The sequence below is a fragment of the Colias eurytheme genome, chromosome 20 (genome assembly GCF_061535395.1).
Source record: "Colias eurytheme isolate Ceu_HAF_F1 chromosome 20, ilColEury1 Martin Lab GWU primary, whole genome shotgun sequence".
Taxonomy (NCBI): Eukaryota; Metazoa; Arthropoda; class Insecta; order Lepidoptera; family Pieridae; genus Colias; species Colias eurytheme.
Genome location: NC_142999.1, coordinates 5,124,312 through 5,145,427, shown reverse-complemented (window position 1 = coordinate 5,145,427; position 21,116 = coordinate 5,124,312). Strand labels below are relative to the sequence as shown.

Below are 21,116 nucleotides of genomic sequence, written 5' to 3'. Positions count from 1 at the left end.
AGCACTAAGCAGTGTTCTTGGAAAAGTTTTCTAATTTACAGTGATTCGAGATCTATTTATCTCTCCTTATATATTGTATTATAAAGCTGAAGAGATTGTTTTTTGGTTAGTTGGTTAAACGCGCTAATCTCAGGAACTGTGGGTCCGATTTGAAAAAATCTTTCAGTGTTGGTAGCCCGTTGTCGAGGAAATCTATAGGCTATCCACCTATCGTCACAAGAAGTGGACTGCTGGGAATAGCAGGGTAATACATATATAATATAAATGAAAGTCATAATATTCAAAATGGTTCACCACCCAGGATGAATGGGCAGATTTTAACGATTTTTGGTATTATAACATTTAAAAATTTATAAAAGTAGTCTTCCCGTGTGGAATCGGGATGATCTAAAATATGATGCTGATTGCTGAGTGACAAATAAGTTACTTGAGTAAAGACTTATTATAATTACTGTAATTTTATTATTGAGAGTACGTTGTAGAAAAAAAATAAAATTATGTATATTTTTGAATTTTTGCCCTATGCAGATGTCCCTTTCATTTTCAATTCACTGCGTTAACCACTACCGATATATCGAAAAAAGTTGTGATGTAGGGTCTCAAAACTGGACAACCTATCGATATTTCTGTGATTGACACGAAACATTGTAAGAGTTACCATATGCCACATCTGTGTATAATTTTTGCGGATGTTTAAGGTAGCAATGCTTTTTTTGAATTTTTTAGAAACCCACGGTATAAAAAGCAAACAAAACACAACAATTCATGCGTAACACTGTCTTGAAAGTGTGTCGATAGGAAGATAGCAGAATTTCACTTGTTTTGGGAAACAAAGCACCGCTTGTCGATGAGCGTGCTTCGCTTAGCTAATTGGGAAAAGTGAATTGCTTTGTCCAGCAATGAAAAGGCAAACAAAAAGTTCCTAAACGTTCTACGCCTTACTTCTTGTAAGTACATGACCGTTTTGCAATCTAAAAATGATCTATTTGGGCACTTATCACATAAACTTTGAATACTCCTAACAAAGAGTGATTTTATGTAAGTAGAAAGTGTTAACATCTCTAATAGACGATTCTTGTTCAGATGTTTACTTTTACATGTCACTGATAAAGAGTTTGTAGATTAAAATTGTTCGAGACGAATGACCTATCGGTAACCGTTAAAAGCTGCCACTCCCCGTATTCAAATTAATATTAACGTTTTTCTACGCATGTATCCCTTCGCGCTCATATGTATAGAACCTCTGTTGAAGGCTCCGTCTTTTTCACTCCTCAGGAATTCAAATTGCCTTTATCGGAACACAGTCATGTACCGAGTGTACAGGTTAAACCAGTATAACGATGGTGAATATAAGAGACACAAAATGTAGTGTAAATTTATTGGCTTCGGAGACAGTTTTCATCAGCTGCATTATAGACTTACCTCGTGCACCGGTGATCGTGGGTAGGCTATCTCACTCTAACCTAGGTAGTCGTGTATATCATTTTCACTTTTACTCCTCCCACTCGTGTTGGCACGCTCAACTTGTTGTGGGTACTACTACAGCAGTCGACGGCGAACGGTCGTTTACGCTCACAAAGCGATACGATATTTCGTGAAAATAAATCGTTGTTAAAATTAAAATTAAATATAAGTGAATATTTTGACTGACAATAGCAATATAATGATTAAACCAAATTAATAAAATATGAAATGAATAGAATTCAGCTAGTAAAATAAATGAAACTAGGAAATTTAAGTAAGGAGTAGTTAACAAAAGTTTTCGTGTTTTGTGTAAAATATGTGTATTGTGATTTGGATGGAGTTCATGTAGCAGGATTAAATTAAATGAAGCTAGACACTAACAGAGGATTTGATGCCATCAGCGAATAAGGTACGAGAAACCGGATATTATACTAGACGGACACTCAACTAGTTTTACATTCTTAACTGTAATCAAATAAGTAAAAGAAAATATAACAAAGCAGAAATTTTTCATTCGTAAATACCTAATTGGACAATTTTGTTTTTAAATTTAAAGAACATATTTTGGGCTTCTTTCGTGCGTCACGCAGGAATAAAATTAAATATTAGTGTTTAGGAGATAAACATTGGTTTGGGCACGCCAGTCTAATGTAAATTCGTAAGGGCCAGGTGAGCGGGCAACAGGTGTATTTAAAACGGACGTGTTTAGTTTTTTAATTTTCGATATCTGGTAGATACATTTTTCGTTTAACATAAATCTGTTAGCTGTAAGAATTTTTTAAACATCTTCCGGTTTCGTTCATCTTTCTAATACTACTACAAATCTACCTACTATAATTAATTATGAATGGGTACATTTCTTGTAAATTTTAATGATAGAATAATATTCACAAGTCGCAGACTACCTGCCAAATAATTTCAAGATATTTAGAATTACCTGGACATTAGAGTGTTATGTGTAACGAACCTAACACAACAAAATCTAATAACATTACTGCTGCTGTTTCAGTATCTCACGTTACCTCAATTTGTACTGTCATTTGGTCGTTAATGTATTTTTAAGTTTCCAATATGAGTCATTTATCTATAATAGATGTCTAAGCGATTTATAAAATACTGGTTGTGTTATAATGCGGAGGTGATGTGTCATCGACATTGCGGAATTCGGACGTTATAACTTATAAAGCTTCGTTAAAAAGCAGGTAGTCGTCCGAACCTTTTTGTGTGCAGGGACTTTTTGTCTTCAAGTCTGTGGTGGACGTTGAATGACGAAACGCCGTGCGACGATTTGTTTGAGAAGCACTTGTTGCATTGTGCTCGATGCCTTTTGTTTTTCCTATTCAGACACCTTGTCTCAAATCTTTCTTGAAACTTTCGTCTAATCTTTCTTTATGAGAGCAATGTTCTCGGAACCTGTCGCATCGCTACGGGCTTAAGTAATTATGTGTTCGAGATAACACTTATAGATAACGAGTTTTAGGGCACAATGGAAGGTCTAAACGGTAAAGTTTGGGAAACCGTGTGAATGTTGTAGATAGTTTTGAAAATAAGATTATTAACTCTTTTATCGATTTCCAATAATATTTCGTTTCTCTGACCAAAAGTCATTGACTTTTGAAAACGATCAGGAAAAACGAGTGAGACGAATACGAATGAAAAAATCTTAAATTTTATAAACATTGAACAGAGGAAGTGAAAACAAGAAAGTATCAAAAAATTACACAGCTGCTTTGTTCAAAATTACTTTAACGTTACTCCTTTTGTTTACGTTTACAAAACTAAGTAGGTAAGTACCTACAACATGATACAAACGACACTTGTAATGTAAACCGATGTATCTGGTTCTAAGTGGCACACTATACATTAACATGTAGCTACGATGATGTTTCCAAGTTTCCATCATAAACCGGTTTATGTACTACGAAATTGTATTTCATATAGGTACCTACCGAATGATGCAAAGGCAATCCGCTATTTGACATTTACCGATGTTGAGCGTGAAAGGATGTTAGGAATGCGTCCTGTTATTACCTAAGGGCGATTCGAGTTCTGACGAATATTGTTTTGTAATCATGGTTAGAATACAGAAATGTATTTGGTTTTGTACTTATGGTGTAAGTACAATAAATAACGTGTTTAGAGTTCGCTTCAAAATTCTATTTCTACATCATCCTCGTAAACACGCCAAAATGATATAAAATGCAGAAAGATCATTATAATTTGTCTTTAAAAGTGTGTATTATATTACAAATAATTCTTATGAATGAAAGTACCCTACATACTATTGAGAATTTTTATTATGCAATTTATGGCATTCCCTTGAAACAACTTTTACCGCATACCTTATAAGACACTTTTAAATTGAGCTGTATTACCATTATAGACCACGTTGCTCGTCGAATTTGTTCACAACACCTGTGCTCTAAAGCCCTTCGCTTATCTCTAAAGTGCAGTAACTCAGTTTGTCCCCATTTAACATGTTTGTCGTCAAACAAATCTAAACAAATCTAACTAGAGGAAGATAAAGCAAGATGCTTTGTACTTAAAAAGGCGTTGAGTAACTCCTTAATTATATGAGATAAGTGTGGACGAGTAGGTATTTTAAATAAATGCTGAAAAATGAATGAAAAGTCTAGCTCATTTGAACATTTCTACATGCTAATTGATCGCTAAAAGAAAGAATTCAAAAGTTTTAAAATGCTAAAAGATTTTAAAGCTGTAGATACAGAGTCGAAAATCCCTCAACATTTCACTCTCATGCCAATTTAAAGGAAAATTTCCGTTTTGCCTACAACCGGGAATGAGTGGAATTGCCTTTAAGTACTTTTAGGAGAGCTGTTTTGCAGGAAGCATTACGTGCTGATTTTGAAATGAATGTTCGTGTGAATCAGTAATATGCAATTATATGTGGAATCGATTGCAATTTATAGAGTAAAATGGTGCGTATCTGGTTATTCTATCGAAAACGAAATAATATCTTAAAAAACTAAGAAAGTGAAAAATAAATCTCTCAATTAATCTTATATAAACCTTTGAAGTAGCAGCTACTAGTTATTATTCTGTGATAGTAGGTATGCAATTTAAAACTAGGCCAAGTCCCAATCGCAGTAAAATTCTACATCATGTCCTTCAAAAGAAACTAAACTATATCCCATTCCCCTCTATGGTAGGCAACACCCATAACGTATGTTATGGACGTCTATGGGTGACGCACTTTGCCATCAACATCGGCCATTGCGTCTGCTCGTTTGCCTTCCAATGCTATAAAAAAAAAAAAAAATATCAAGGACGCAATATTTCAAGCTTCATTTAATCTGCAATGCGATTTCGTGGAAGTTGGCAGCATTTATTGCAATCCTTATTTTTGGCACACATTTTGTCGATATTACGTAAAACGATAATAAAACTTGGTCAAATACGGGCTTAATCAATCTAATAAGTAGCGCAATAGCCGCTAATAGTGATTATAGAAGTCGTGATAGCCTAGAAAGATATATCGTTGGCAATTTAAATGTAGGTTATTATTTTTCTACGCATTTGAAATTATCATTTTACGGTTGAAGACAATTTTGAAGATAAAGTACAAGTGTTTGTGACAATTTCTTGTGGAGGCCTCGTTTAACTCTGTTAATAGTGACTTTCTCTAACGAGATGTGGTTTCTACAGGGATTATAAATAAAATGTTATTATGTTTTCTGGGTAGCCATTAAATAAACGATTATTCTACTCATTAAATTTAGTTAAGGCATTGAAATAATATGTGGGTTACCTAAATTATTAATTATGATCAGGTATAATTGCGGTGAATTTTTTATTGTATAGCTAAATGAACTTTACAAACTTAAATCAGGAATTAAACCAGTTGTGAAATCAAATGAAAGAATACAAAGGTCACGGTATTTGTTTGTTACAAACGGAAATCTAGCTATGTCAGAATCCGGATATTATATCTGCAGTATATGTGACGTAGCCTTTAAATGATAATATCTTAATCAACACGCGTGAGCATTTCATAGGTGCGAACCATTTGATCGTGAGAGAGGAAAGTCTTTGTTACAAGATTGGGGTTACGTTCACGATCTATGGAATTTATTTGAGTGTTAACAATGAGATATTTGAATATATTTGCAAATAAATCCAGTGGGTTTTCTATTTTGACAATGGATAATGTATAGAGCTCAAAGTGAATCGTACACTGAGTAAAAAATTTCTACGCAAATGTCTAGTGTTTTTGATTGTACTGGGCGTAGATTTAGTGTAGTTTTTTATATTTCACATAGCCACTCTCACGTAGTGCCTATAGTATGTCATTTGGTACCTATTATCGCAGTTTGTACTTGTACCGATAAAAACTAAGTTCGAGTAGGTACCTACTATGTTTCCGTTATCCATGACAAATAATCTATTAAAATATTGTATGAATTTTTACGTTGTATGTTTTTCTTTCATTTTTTTAATTCGCTGTCAATGCAATTGAACCACTTCTAACAAGGAACGAGTAAAAAGTAAACAGTGTCTGTTAGAGTTGCTGACGGAATTTTCATTTCATTGTTCTTTTTTGCAACTGGAGTAAAAAAATAATAATAAGCGGTCTAGCATTCCTCAAGCCAGCCGCGGCGTACCTATGTACATATAACAATTGCAGCTCTCGGAATTGAAAAAGATATAGCTTATTATTTGCTTCTTGCTCATTTTATTTTAATATGCAACGGTGTTTTATAGTTATTCTTTACCATACGCTTATTTCAATTATTTTCTTTCCTTATAAAATACAACGGCAATTTGTTTTTGTCTCGATTCTGAAATATTATGTGCATACCAAAAAATAAATGATCTTAGATTTTTTCTACCTACATTCTCAATCATTAATTCATTTGTAATCACAGACTGTAAGTATAATCTTACTTTGAAATCAGTTCCAAATAATCTAGAAGTAATTCTAGAACCCAAATGTTTATCGTAACGCTAATTACATTTCAAATGCTAGTACGAACGTGTCGTGAAATTGTGATCAAGGTTCTGATAAACAGCCTACGGAGTATGTGTGCCAGGCGACACACCGTGGACAATTGGCTCACCGCTTAGCGTATCACGCAGATTTATCTCAGATAGCTGAGTCGTTTCTATCACATCAATAGTGAAAGCCAAGACGTGACATAAGATCATACCATAGATTTATTTTGACTGTCTTATTGTAAATACTAGTCTTGAGATTAGTTTTTGATGATATGGATAGGAAAGCTGAAGTGTCTTAGTAAATACTAGATAGTGACTAATGTGGATTTAGAAGAACCCAATTAAGATAATACTTTCATTATCATTGTTGAGAATTAATAATCTTACAAGCCGTTATTAACAAAGATTTACTGAACATAAAATTTTGCTGTCATAAGAGTAACTAATTCGTACAACAAATGAACTTAGAATAGTTCAAACATAAAGAAATGAAGAAACTTGTGACTCAAGCACTTGTCAATAGTGGTCTAATAAGGATGGTAAACATGGAAATTTGAATACGTACACAATTGGGAACTCGCGTGTATAACGATGCGATGGTATAAATATTTATGAATGAATCGATAGAGAAAGTAGGTACTGATTGAGATATAAAGAATTCGAGTAATGTTGTAAAAACAAAGGGCACGTAGTTTATCGACATACCTATCCGTAATTTAACGTTTTGTTATAATAGAATAAATGCTTCCTAGTTAGTATTAAATGTTATTATATTATATTGGATTGTGTCATCAACGCACAAAACATGAAAGTATCTATGTAAGAGCCTACTAATGAATAACTCATTTACGTTTTTTCTTATCGATTGAAAGTTAATCTCATGAATGTTCTGGAAATTATCGCAAGAACAAGAAATAATTCTATTAGTGCTTTACTTGTGTTCCTATTCCACGTTAGGTATTACCTCGTTACTGTTCTTGAATATGTAATCTGTGGCACGTGTTTTACGTTTGTGAAATACGGATACCTAGACGAACTGGAATTCCCAATCGATGTGTCTCCTTCGAATTAGAGGATAAATACTAGTTGTGCAAAACTAAGGTACCTAATAATTTTAAATGTTATGCTACGGTAAATTTATCTGTTTATGAATAGTTAAGATTAGTTGCACACGACTTGTTTCAAGCGTGAAATTATTTTTATTATAATAATAAATAGGTAGTTCTGTATTGTTTCGTACTTCACCTACTCGTGCTTATGGCACGTTCGAGTTGAACAGGAAAATTTTTACTTAGTTTCTATAATAACTACTAGTCTCTTGGCTCGCTTCCGTCGTTTCCAATGGGAGAAGAATAAAAAAAATGTATAATTTTTTAAATCAGGAAGTGTATCTTGTTACCTACTTCGGGTGAAAGAATATTTAAAATCGATAGAAATATAGAAACAGATCTGAGTTCATCCATTAGAACATCAAATCTTTTCTTTTTATTAAAATATTAATGTTAATTGAGTATTTGTGACATCATTTAATACTAAGCACTTGTTTCCGATATAACCTTTAAACTGCATGTCAAGAACCTGTGCCCTAGTTTAAGTAACACTAATCTATTTGTACTCAATTCTGTGTTACATAAAAACATGTTTATTTTATTTCCAATCAAACCAACAATATTGTTGGTTTCCTCTTTGCTTTATTGATATAGCTGAACTGTTACTTTATTAGATATTGTTTATATGTTCCATTTGTAGAAGCACTTGCTACTGAAATAGGGTGGTGGCACCAATTATCGGCCATGTCAACTTTTTTTTAACTTTGACTGGGTGTAATTTTTACATTAATGGCTTTTTATTTCTTACAGTGCCTTTTTTGGGTAGATAGATATTGAAACTCCATTACAACATTTGCAAAATTACGAATCTATTGTTATTTTATTAAATATAGAATTTTTATTTCGACATTGCCGATTTCCCTCAATATCGGCCACTAACACCAAGCTTACACCCTAATATCTGCCGTCTTTGGCCCTAATATCGGCATACCTTTTCTAAGGTGAAGTTAGATCAATAAAACTTAAAACTGGTTAACAATTGAGATACACATCATTTTTTTAACTCACCTATCATGATCGTCTTTTCGTATTCGTCGTTCAGTATTCTTATAAGACAAATAAAGATATGAGACTTGTGTCAATCAACTAGAAAAAGAATTGGCTTGGAAATGCTATGGATGGTGTGCTAATAAAGATTACTTTTGGTGGTCTACGGATGTAGGGACAACAACCATAAAGATTCTCCTGCTGCAGATATGACTAGCAAAACATTTATTGTTACTTTTTCACTGCCCTTAGCAACTTCATAAATGTTCTTCCATCCCTTAGGCCCTATTACTTTCCCTGTCTTCGAAAAAATACTAAAGCTCGTCTCATCCCCATTAATATTCTCCGTGGGTCTTGTTATTACAATAATATGTCTTCCGTGTCCGATTGATTTTATATTATGTTCTTGTAAGTCATTAAACCACTTTCTTCTGTAACTACAGCCCTGGCCAGCTTCTTTCATTTTAAAAACAAGGAATACCATTTTTTCCCTGGTTTTCCATTTTTAAACCGATTGGGTCTTTTATCTTCTTTTATAATATTTTTAACGCTATTTATCACATTGCTACGTGAACTAGGAAAACCGCAGATAGGTAAACCGTAGATCCTTATCAACCATTGAACAATTTCTTCTTCTTCATTTCGGTTTAAGAGTTAAGACGGTATCTCTACCAACTGTGCAATCTGTGTCTATTTTTCCATGAAGTCTATCTTGTTAAGTGGTCCACGGGATGTCGTATTGTCGAGATGCTTCTCTGATGCTCATATTTAGATTTTTGACGGCATTCACTGTCTCTATAATTTTACTATGGTCAACAAAAAGGACAAACAAAAAGGTCATAGAGTCAACAAAAAGGAAAACGTTTGCAATAGCCAACTTTTTACTTTTAGTTGATCTTTTGCTAGTTTAGATTGTGCCGGCATGATTTTGACATAGCTATTAACAAAAATTAATGTATCACCTCCCTGTTTAGTGTAAAGTCCGACGGTAGTAGAAAAGGTTTTACTAACGTGGCCGTTATTACGCATCGATTCGCTTTATATCGGCCGTAGCTAACAAAAATCGTTTTTAGGCGGCCGACTTTAGGATCCAGTGATCAAACGGAGCTGTTGTTTCATTTCTAATCTTATTAATATCACTGCTAACATATAAAATAGCTAAACATGTGATTTGAAGTTTTCGTGCATTACCCCAATATCGACCACCCGGCCGATATTGAGATTTATCAGCAAATACAGATCCCCAATCTCGGCCCCGCAATTATTTCATTAAAAAGACAAATAAATGTAAAACACACTGTTTTATCGATAATTTGACTGTTTTTCTTTAAGAACACATAAAATTAAATACTATAGGTTTGTTTAATTCCATTAAAATACTTATCCACGTAAAGCGTCGACTCAGGGATTTGACTACGCAATGCCGCCAAACTACGCACTTTTGTACCTGCACGTGCTCTATGGCCAACTGAATTTTCTACAGTTGAGGTACCCACACCGAAATTTGGGAGGTTTTGCTTATGTATATAGAGTCTCTTTTTGCATTAAAACTTTTATGATTAAAGATCAATATTTATAGTTATATTCCATTTTCTCGAAAAGGCCGATATTAGGAGCAGGCCGATAATAGGAGACTCCACCCTACGTGCTTAATCATAACTTAGTATAATGTTGCAAGTTTGCAACGCACAATATAGAGCTATTGTATTTCTTATAATAAAGAACAATGGCAAAAATATCGCCGATTTATTTAGAACTCGAAACAAAAGTGTCCAAATTACAGCTATCATTGTTGAAAATAATTAAAATTTCTGTGAAGGGAGTTACGTCAGTAATTTCGCGATGTGCTTATTGTACCTCAAATTTCTTTTTGTTTTATCGCAATTGTTATATTTGTTAAATGTTAATTCATTTGACTAAGTGCACGAGGCATTTTTAGGATGATTTTAACAAGAGGCATCGTTATCTATGATGTTTCTGAATTGACTTTAACAGCTTTTGTTCGGAAATTAAAAACTCTACATCTATTTGTTCTGTTTTAAACACTACTGGGGGTGTCTATTTAGAAATTCATCATTAATACAAACTTTATGATATTGATATAATTCATAATAAAATTTAAATATCCAAAAAGTTCTGAATGTGTCATTTAAAATTTCATATACCTATATGACCTAATATCACCTAATACCTACCTACCTTCCAAAAAGTTTTGTAGTTTGGTTATAAATGTAGGTAAATTTATTTACGAATGCGCATAGTGTACACGAGCATTATGAAAAACCTGGCATTAATTTAAAAGGAATAAGTATGAAATATTTTATCTCAAATAAAATGATGTCATATCAGCGGGTGGAACCCACGCTCGCATTTCTGCATCAGAAATCAAAGTCGTCATAACGACAATGTGATTTTATATTTGAATGTACATATTAAATATTCATTAATGTACTTCTGATTACTTTTTCATTGACCAAATTTATTTACTTGTACAGACTTAGATACTTATGTTAAGGGAAACTACAGATAATATGATTAATTATTGATATTTGTTTTTATTTCAATATTTAAAGTCAATATTATAAATTTAAACATTTGAGTTCAAGTTTTTCAAATAAGGAATATAAACTAAAAGCTGGAAACAAACACATGCTATAGGTATGTAAACGGGGTAATGAAACCTATTGTGCAATTTTAATCAGTGTATCCAGTGGATTCATATTTGCATACCAGGTGCCGGCGAAATTACGAATTCAAGCTTTATAAATTTTAATGAGAATTCCTCCTACTTCCATTCTTTTAATGCAAATTGTACTTATCTTAAATATACACACTCAGTAGGTACGTTGCGTGATATGTAAAGTGTTAACTTACTGTTACTAACTAAATTGTGTCTATAATAATGTTAAATGTAAGATGTAGCCTGTAGGACCAGAATGAAAAAGTGTTCTATTTCATCTAGGTCAGCCCTTTCTCATTCTATTGTGGAGTAGGTAGGTACACCTGTGAACTAATTTGATAGAACCCAGTCTTAGGTATAATATAAAATAAAATTTAAGTAGATTCGTTTAAAATATCTGCCACTTCTGTTTTAAATATGGGTCTAAAGAGCTTGTTTTTCAAGTAATATACAAGAAAAAAAATAATCAAGCCGATATTTTAATGCGTTAGTACTATTTTTAATAATTTCTTTATGAATTACAGTCGGTGGTGTATCTACGAAAGAACTTGAGTTTACTTTGATGATATAATATTGCAGATCATTCGATTCCCATAGTTCTTGCATAACTACCAAAAACTTGACCACAAAACATTGCACTTTGTGAATTGTCACGGTCTACTGGTGAAACGTTTGTAGACATAGTTTGTGATCAATCGGTTCCAAATGGGTGAAAGGTGTTTTTTTTAAATCACTCAAAAAAGGAGACTATATTAAAAAGCCTGGCCTTAAACTCGCAACCTCCGTTCTAGAGTTTCTTGTATCATTTAAATTTTCTAATATATCCGAGTCACAGATTTTTTATCACGCTTAGTAAAATTGTATGCGATAGTTTATGTTAAATAATATCGTAAATGTAATTTTAATACATGCGAGGGTGTCGTTCGACATTCTGTCGATATTGCTTGCCTAGAAGATTTTAAAATTGACTTTTAAATTAATTCGTATTAATCGCATTCCTGTTTTCATAGTAAGTATAATATGTTTGCGTGTATATCGTGATAGTTCTTTGTTCTTAACCTTGATTTCCCCTCCTTCAGAACTTCGCACTAATATCAGTATAGGTATCTAGAATTCTTCCGCTCTCTGAAGAATATCACCACTCAACTCATTAATATTCATTATGTTAATTTGAAAAGGGTTTTATTTTTAGCTTCGCTACGCGTTGACGTAGCTGTAGGTATACGCCGTTCTGACTTTATTTTATAGTGTTTTTATTTAAATTAACGAAATAAGCGTGTTTATTTTGATGCCTTTTAAAAACAAACAAATTAAACTTACTGACACGTAAATCATTATGCAGCAAAAATGTTAACTTGGCTAAAATAAAAATATTGTTATAGGTAATATGTGAAGGTGTACCTATTACCGGTTCTGTGTGCAGCAAAATTAAAAGGTTTATAGATTTAATTATTGTATTTATGTTCATAAAAATAACTTGGTAGCAGATTCGATAAGTTTAGAAAAATAATCTAAACTTATCAAATCTAGCTGTTTATTTTTTTCGTTTGACAATAAAGATGTTCTACCTTCCAAAATACACGCGTTTTCTTCAATTTGTAACTAATAACCAGAATATAGCCCTAAATATTTTAAAACGTAAATTTAATATACTTACTACACAATCGCGCCTTCAATATGACGATCAAGTGAATAGATATTATATGTCTGTGTTCAAGTGTCTATTATACAGTGCACCCGTTTTCGTACTACTTGAACAGTATAAAGTGCACATGGAACGTAAACCTTGACACACACTATCTGCACAAGAGATTCTGATCAAGCGCATCAAAACCATTAGGCTGCATCAGTTCAGCAATGGTGTAGAAAGGAGCTTTACCAAGGACGAGGCGCGCGCGCCGGTTGTTCACCTCGCGGCAAGAATGCGCCCCAGTGCGGTTGACCGGTACGACATTCGACCTCAACGTGTCTCGAAAAATCTTTTTCTGGCCATAATTCTGTGGGATATGTTTTATTTTTAAGATTTAAGTTGAGCGATTAAATAGCGGGTTTTGGGAAAGATAGTATTTTTTGTAATTAAAATAAACAAAATATGTGTTAGACTATCATGATGTACATTAATGATATTGTGTTGATGTTTCGGGATGATAAGCGATACAAGCGAACTTAAATGAAGACGTAGGCTAATGGCCTAAACACAAAAAATAGCAATTAATAATCACAATACATAGATTATTTTCGGTGTAGATATTGATAACATTTCATATTTTAATAGGTTCAGTTTCTGTTAAAAATATATTAATGGTGAATTCACTAATAGTCAAAGATAGTTAGTTCAAAATCACCGCTAATAAAAAATTAAGCACAAGTCATCATGAAATTACAATAAATCATGATGATTCTTCCGTACTAATAGATTACTTACTTCCATAAAATAAGTAAGTAAGCGATTCGTATAAAAAAAAAACACTTAGAATCCTTGAGTATCGGTACCTATATTATAAATTATGTCCCTATAAAAACTGCGTATATGTAGTTGAGATCCATCTCATCTATCGGTTCCCAAGCTTTAAAAACTCGTTCTTGAACGCGTTTTACAACTTATACAAATGAATGTGATAGTATGTAGGTTTTTATAAACAAATATAGGCACAGACAGCTTGATTATGAACAGTTATCTAGTGCTAAAATAGGATAGGCAAGGTACTGTTGCACTTAATAAAAATAAACAAACATATCAGTATTCAGTATGTAGGTACTGAAGCTGATCCGATGTTTTATATATGTTACCGGAAATGTATGAAATCAAGGAATTGTATACAATTCCTAGGAAATGTGTACAATTCCGATACCATTTAGGAAATGTATAAAATATTGTTTAAAAAACTATTTAATGCATGCATATCCTAGGAAATGTATAATCTTCCTAGGAATTGTATACTTATTGTATAATTGTATAATTTTATTGTATATAAAATTCTTTGTACTTATAGGGTTTGTAAATAGAGAAGATTCAGATTTCATGCCACCATTGCATTGGTGTGGTCTGTGTGGTCTACATGAAATACTATAATATGGAAAGGTACACATGATTCAAATACATAATATGCAAGATATACTGACGAAAGATTTTTTCCCGCGGCAAAGGTGCTGCGGTCATTCTAAGAATTATCTTTTGAATCATGGTTTAGTGATAGTGATTTGCAATTTTATTCGCAATATTCTTGGTATAAAATATAGTTCCTATCACTTCATATAGATGACACATTTCATGTGCCTACAGATTTTATAATAGCGTTAACATATTTTACTTTCAATTCTAAAATTAAGCAATGGCAATAGGATCTGATAAAAGGTAACATGGTTCATTTGAAATAGAATTTGCGTATTCAATTCGTTTATCACATTGAATATCATGTTGAGTTATTACATCATCTTCAATCTTTAAATTTACATTGCAGATTGCAATAACTCGCTTACAAAGCGATCAAGATTGGGCCATTGACAGCGTTTGCACTTGTAAAGCTTCAAATGCGAAGGTCGAATTTAAACTCAACACTTAATCCAGTTGAACGCAATCGATGATTGTCATATTCTTTAATCTTTATTAGCATTGGATTATTTTAAATGGATTTTTGTGATTGTGTCATGTTTCAGATGTTGAAGCAATCGCATCGTAATTGTTATAGTGTATTTCTGTATATAGCAGTTATTTTATATTTATTCAGCTTACATTTTCAAAACTAGAATACAAACATTTAGGTACTAACCTTAATAGATAACTTAATAGGTATCTATCTATTAAAATAATTTACATGCTCGTACTGGAAGAATGTAGGTACACTAGAATTAAATGAATTAACTAGTAGTGGTACTGCCCGTCATCGCAGCAATACCTAAATATTATGAATCTATTCACATGCAATAAATCTGCATATTGTATAATCCAGCAGGCTTACGAGCATAGATTAGGTCTGTTACATCACTATTTACATACTAGGTAATAAATACGACGCCTGTGTTAACTCATTGTCTGGGAATAATAATGATTTAGTTTATAATTTACACTTTCCAGACCGATTGTGTTAAATATACTTCTACAGAACTAGCTTGAAAGACTGTAATTCAATTTGTTGTGTAAATCGTTAAATGAATTAAAAATCAATTATCCCAGGCGGTAGTCAAAGCGAGAGATAATTTGAAACGGCTTCAAAGAGTTTCCTTTGAAGAGAACGTCCATCTTTAGACGGATGCGGTTTTTAATATATTGCTTCTTTGTTTTTTAGGTGTTGCTCGATGAGTACTCTTTTCAAGTTTTAATGTCTCTCATTATCTTTTTTTCTAATGTTTTATTGTCGATGGTAAACTTGTATTAAAAAATTGAAATCAAAGCATTGGATTTGTGTAATATCTGTATTTTTATTTTCAATATTCATTGAACAATCTTTCCTTTGCAATGGCTTGGTGTACCTAAGTATAAACTTTTTTGGTTTAACTGGGAATTAATATTGTAGTACTGATAATAAATCTTACAGTTTTCAAATTTATTGCTCTCAGTAAATTTAGTTTAGCACTTTTGATAAAATAAATTTATAACACAGCGCTAAGTATAAATAAAGATCGATTTATAACAAAGTAGGTTAATCCTCATATTGACATTGGAATCAATCGTAGGTATATGGTGTCGCGGTCTAAATGTGTGAGAGTTTGGTCTGGCAACAATCCAAGTAGACCGTCCTCCGTACGAGTGGCCTACGGTGTACATTACAATTTTATTTGTTATTTACGAGCCAGACTCAACAAATGACCAGTAAACAATCTATTATTTGTAAGTTGAGAATACTGAGAGTATTATACTATAAATAGTAGGAAACCTTTCTATAATCGCTTACGTTCACTCCATTTATCATCTAACAGCGAGGTTATATTTGACGTATTTCTCTAGTAAAGTTATTATCGAGGATAGAGGAGGTCGTTAAAAATGCTTCCGCGAAGACAAAGTTGAAGATGTAATTATCGTCGCGGAAATGTTATAGAGAGAAGAACGGACGCAGTGACAGACTTTGTTTCCATACGGCTTCCGGTCATTAAGATAATGACGTTTCTTTGTGGCTTCGGATAGGAACATTGATTTAATATTGTATTTTTTTCTTGGAATACTCATACAAATGTAACATAATATTCGTGGTTTTTAATATTATTCTATAAATTATCGAAGAGAGATAACACATGAGATGTTAATTGATTTATCGAAGTGTATATTAATGAAATTCTTTTGTATCTTTTCAGGATTGACCCACCGGTACATCAGACGCAATTCCAAATGGATAACAAGAAAACTTTACCAGCGACTCAACAGCCGCTGACTCAGCAGCACATAATGGCACATCATGTCCATCCCGATCAAATATATTCACATCAGCAATTGTCTAACCACATTACATCAAATCAGCCAGTACAAAATCAACCTAATGGTGTGATACATCAACAACAGCTTATACAAAATCAGTATCATGCAAATATGACTGCTCGTTCTCCACTTTTAGAAAATAGGCATGAAATGTATGGTACTAGTCATAATCACGAATATGCAAGACATTACGGAGCTAACGACAATTATAACTATCAGCAACAACAACAATCACCCATCACAGAAAGAACTGAACAAGTGATACACACTGACCATAATGTTAACCATGACATTATGCACAATATTCCTAAAGGCTATAATGCGGAAGTTTATCAAGACTACATGAAACGTAACCCACCGAAAGATAATAACCAAATATATCAAAATCATCAACCTACGTATAGGCCAAATATGAACCAGTATGGTTCAAAACCTTATTTACCGTATTCAAATAGAATAGGACCTCAAAGTAATACAGAGCTTTTAAGAAGGCAATATAATGAAATACAACAAATGAAAATGCAGCAACAACTTCATTATCAAAATCAAGCACAAATGCATCAACAGCAAAAGTTCGCCGAGCGACAACTTTTACTACAACAAATCCATGGCGTACAGCCGCCACCAAATTTACAGAACAGTATATATTCAGATGGCTCCTATCGAGAGGTAGATAGCAGATATGGAAGTAGAAATGATTTTAAAGATTATTCCGGTGACATTCACAAGGAGGTCGATAAATATGCAAAAAATAATGAATACAGAGAGATGGAAAAACAAAATAAACAGTACCAAGAATCGCAATGGACGAACATTAATCAAGATTCTGGCTTTCGGGAGACGGATCGATATCGAAATCAACACGAAGAACCCAAACATAGATCACCTCCAACAGATTTTAATAACCAATTACTAAAGAATAATTCAGGCGCAATGTCACCTATGAAGTCAAGTGAATCCAGTTCGCCAAGTATCAAATCGCCATCTTCTGAGAGCCGGCGAAGCAGCAGTGGTCAAGCATTGCGTTCCCCCACTGCGCAAAGGATTCCTACAGCACCAGTCACAATGGCTGGCATGTTATATAAACAAGGTTCTGATGGGCTCAAGGTTTGGAGGAAAAGATGGTTCGTGCTATCAGAATATTGTCTGTTTTATTATAAAAGTAAGTAACCTATAGCATTTTACTGTCTAATACTACTTAATTTTTTATGATGCTAATTACTGTATCTATTTCAGGCCAGGATGAAGAAAAATTATTAGGATCAGTTCTATTACCCTCTTATAAAGTGTCAGCTTGTACAAGCGAGGATAAAGTAATGAGGAAGTTTGCTTTTAAATTAGAACATGCAAATATGCGGACGTACGTGTTAGCAGCGCTGGATCAGGAGTCGATGTTGAAATGGGTTAAAGCGCTTACAATGGCTGCACTTATGCAAAATTATATGTAAATATTATTTCTGAATATTCAATGACTTTATCGCACTTTGGATAAGTATTGTGTACTTACTGATAAAATATTCATTTTCAGCGATCCACAACAGCAGCTTAGTGACAGAACAACTGTAAAAACAGAGGTGGGTATTATTGTGTGCGTAATGGTAAATCGATGCAGGTTAGTCTCAATTAGTTCGCTAGAGCGTAACCAAGGACAATCACCGGTTTATGGACATAACTGCAAATGGTGATTTATGGCGAATTGACGTTGAACAACGTGATAACGAAATATTTTTGTTATTCATTTTATTCCAAAGAATTATTTAAATTTGGAAATGAATTAATAAGTTAAAACATTAAATGTTTTATTGTACCTTCAATTTCTCCATGATAAGAACTTTTCTATATAAGAATTACTTAAATTTATTTTAATTATATCTTAATATTACAGGATGATGATGAGATTCCTGGTCCAACGTATGCAAACGCACCGCCAAAGCCTCGTCGTTCAAATGATGGATACAATTCACCTGGATCCGATATGTAAGATATGAATACCATTGTAGCTTATAAATAATGTGTTAAAATTATTTCGTTAATTTAATAATGTTTCTTTTTTATTTACAGATACGATCCAAACTACGATCTCCTGAAGAAACCAGAGTCACAATATAACCAGAGCGGAAATCATACCCAATATCATAACCATACAAATTACGCAAATAAAATTAGCCCCGAATCTTATGTCCGTAGTCCACAATCACCACCTATGCAACATTCTTCATACCAAACAAAAAGACAAAATGAAAGTCAGATTACACCTACGACATCAAATAATACAGACAGATTGAATAGAAACCAAGATCATCATTCGATGTATAAATATAACCCACAATCACCTTCTTTCGAAAGACCTATGGACCAGCAGCAACAGTTAGATGAGGCTATTTACAATCAGCAAACGCAAAACAATCCGTTTTTACAAAATTATCCTGTACAAGAAACAAGGCCTAAAAATACTGAAATACAAAATAATCAATCTACTTCAGAGCAAAAAAAGTCTAATGCAGGATATGAAGAGGGTTACCCAGAGTCTAGAACTAATTCAAAAACTTATGATAATAATGCTTACACGCGCGATGTTTATGGCGAATTAAATGCTATAAGATCTGCCAACTCCACCAATGGAGTTAATGATCGAATTATGGAGAGACGAACACCTGATGCGTATGGACGATCAACTTCAATGTCTAATTATAAAGGTAAAATGGGAGATTATGAAGATGTTTACTCTTCATATTTAAATGAGAACACTCCAAAATCATCTAACGTAGCACAACAACGGGATAACGTCAGCCTGTCCAGCCAAAAGCAATCGATCAAATCAAATCCGGTGAGTTTAATTATCAGATTTTAGTACGTATAGGTAGGAAAAGAAAAAAATAAGTTCTTAACAATTTACACTTAATATTCTTACAGCCCCAAGAAAAAGTTTTTAGTGGACCATCGGTATTGCGAAGAAAGAAAATGCAAGCCAGTGGAATTCAGCCGCCCATGCCGCGACCACACAGTGCAGATTTTCTGGAATATGAAGCTAAAAACGAGTCTCTGAATAAAACAATGCCCGCGAGAAATGTTTCGGATATGCCTAAACATCCACAAAGGCCTAAATCGAGTCTCGATATCAATTCTTATTATGACCCCAGTTCAGATACGTATTATTCAGAAGAAAAATATGCTGAAAAAATGCGCCAGTCAGCACAATATTTGCAACAGCAAGGCTTGGCACCAAGAAATATTCAAATACCGTTGGCAAAATATGCGAGCGGCTTAGCCGAAAAACAACTAAATTCCCCATATGCCCATACAACCAACAATAACTACGAAACAGAATTCAGTGTTAGACATAACCGTGATAATATAAGCTACAATTCAAAACACAGTGATCTGGAAGGTCTAAACTCCAATTGGATGTTGAAAGAAAAAGAATTAGAAAACCAAAAAGACTATATGAATAGAAGTGGAAGCGTAATGAGCGACGGTTCAAATGCAAGTTATCTAAAGGAAGCAAACAGGATTGATCCAAATGCAGATGGGTTTATAAGATCGGCGAGCGCAAGGTTGCCATCTACAGAACGTGAAGGAGAAAAGAAAGTTCAACAGGTACCTCGTTATTTTTAGTAATATAGAATAACATAAACTTAAATAATTATTTGTAACTCAGTTTTAATTTGTTTCTTAATACCTATATTATTTAAAGTTTCAATATTTTCGTTTCAGCGGGAGGAATCAATGAAACGGTTATTGGAGTGGAAACAAAGAATGCTACAATCTCCATTAACGAGGAAAAGCACACCAGCAACTATATCTTTGGCGAGGTCATTAAACCAAAGTCGTCAATCATTAAGATCTGACCAATACAAACCTAAAACATACGCAAATACATCTTACAACAGCTATTCTTCGGATGATGAAGGTTAGTTTCTGATATTTATTATGTTTTATGTTTTAGTTTCAGTAGTCATTTATTTTAATTCATGTAGAAATGGCATGAGTAGGAAGGAGAAATATTATAATAATGTTTGTAGTATAATAATGTCAAAGTACTCCTTCGAATAGAGCATGTGAAATAAATTATCCAACTAAGGTAGCATCAAGCATGTTATAAAGCCAATGATTGAATTTAGTTTTTTTCATAGTTTTTTTTCATTTATGCAGTAGATTTGTTTGCTAACATAAATGTACATCTGGTTATTATTTGTTTCAGTCTGTATATAGATAATGTAAAAATGCCATTTCAAGTAACATGTCGAATGTAATATTATTTTTACCGTATTCAATATTGAAATAGCACTTAGCCCTTTGGTGACTTCGCTTTGCGGAAAGGTACCTTCCTGCCTGCTGGGATGTGTCACTAACAAATGCCTTTTATTGGTGGTGGGTTGTAATATATACATATGTATTATTCAACCATTCTATGGAAATAGTTGCATATTATGTATCTAATATTGGGAAGGGTTTACTAACATAATCTCTAGTAACAAAGATGATGATAAAGATTCTTGATATAATCACA

At 33.2% G+C, this 21,116-nt stretch overlaps 1 protein-coding gene across 1 annotated transcript in view; it reads left to right on the top strand.

Moving 5' to 3' along the window:
- kmr (pleckstrin homology domain-containing family A member kramer) overlaps window positions 1–21,116 on the top strand; it is a 47,902-nt gene that overhangs the window by 11,214 nt on the left and 15,572 nt on the right. Inside the window, exons 3-9 of the mRNA XM_090114034.1 lie at window positions 16,486–17,768; window positions 17,843–18,050; window positions 18,135–18,180; window positions 18,492–18,583; window positions 18,668–19,433; window positions 19,520–20,203; window positions 20,321–20,516. Of these exons, the coding sequence (XP_089970160.1) occupies window positions 16,486–17,768; window positions 17,843–18,050; window positions 18,135–18,180; window positions 18,492–18,583; window positions 18,668–19,433; window positions 19,520–20,203; window positions 20,321–20,516 (3,275 nt within the window). The remainder of the gene's footprint in view (window positions 1–16,485; window positions 17,769–17,842; window positions 18,051–18,134; window positions 18,181–18,491; window positions 18,584–18,667; window positions 19,434–19,519; window positions 20,204–20,320; window positions 20,517–21,116) is intronic.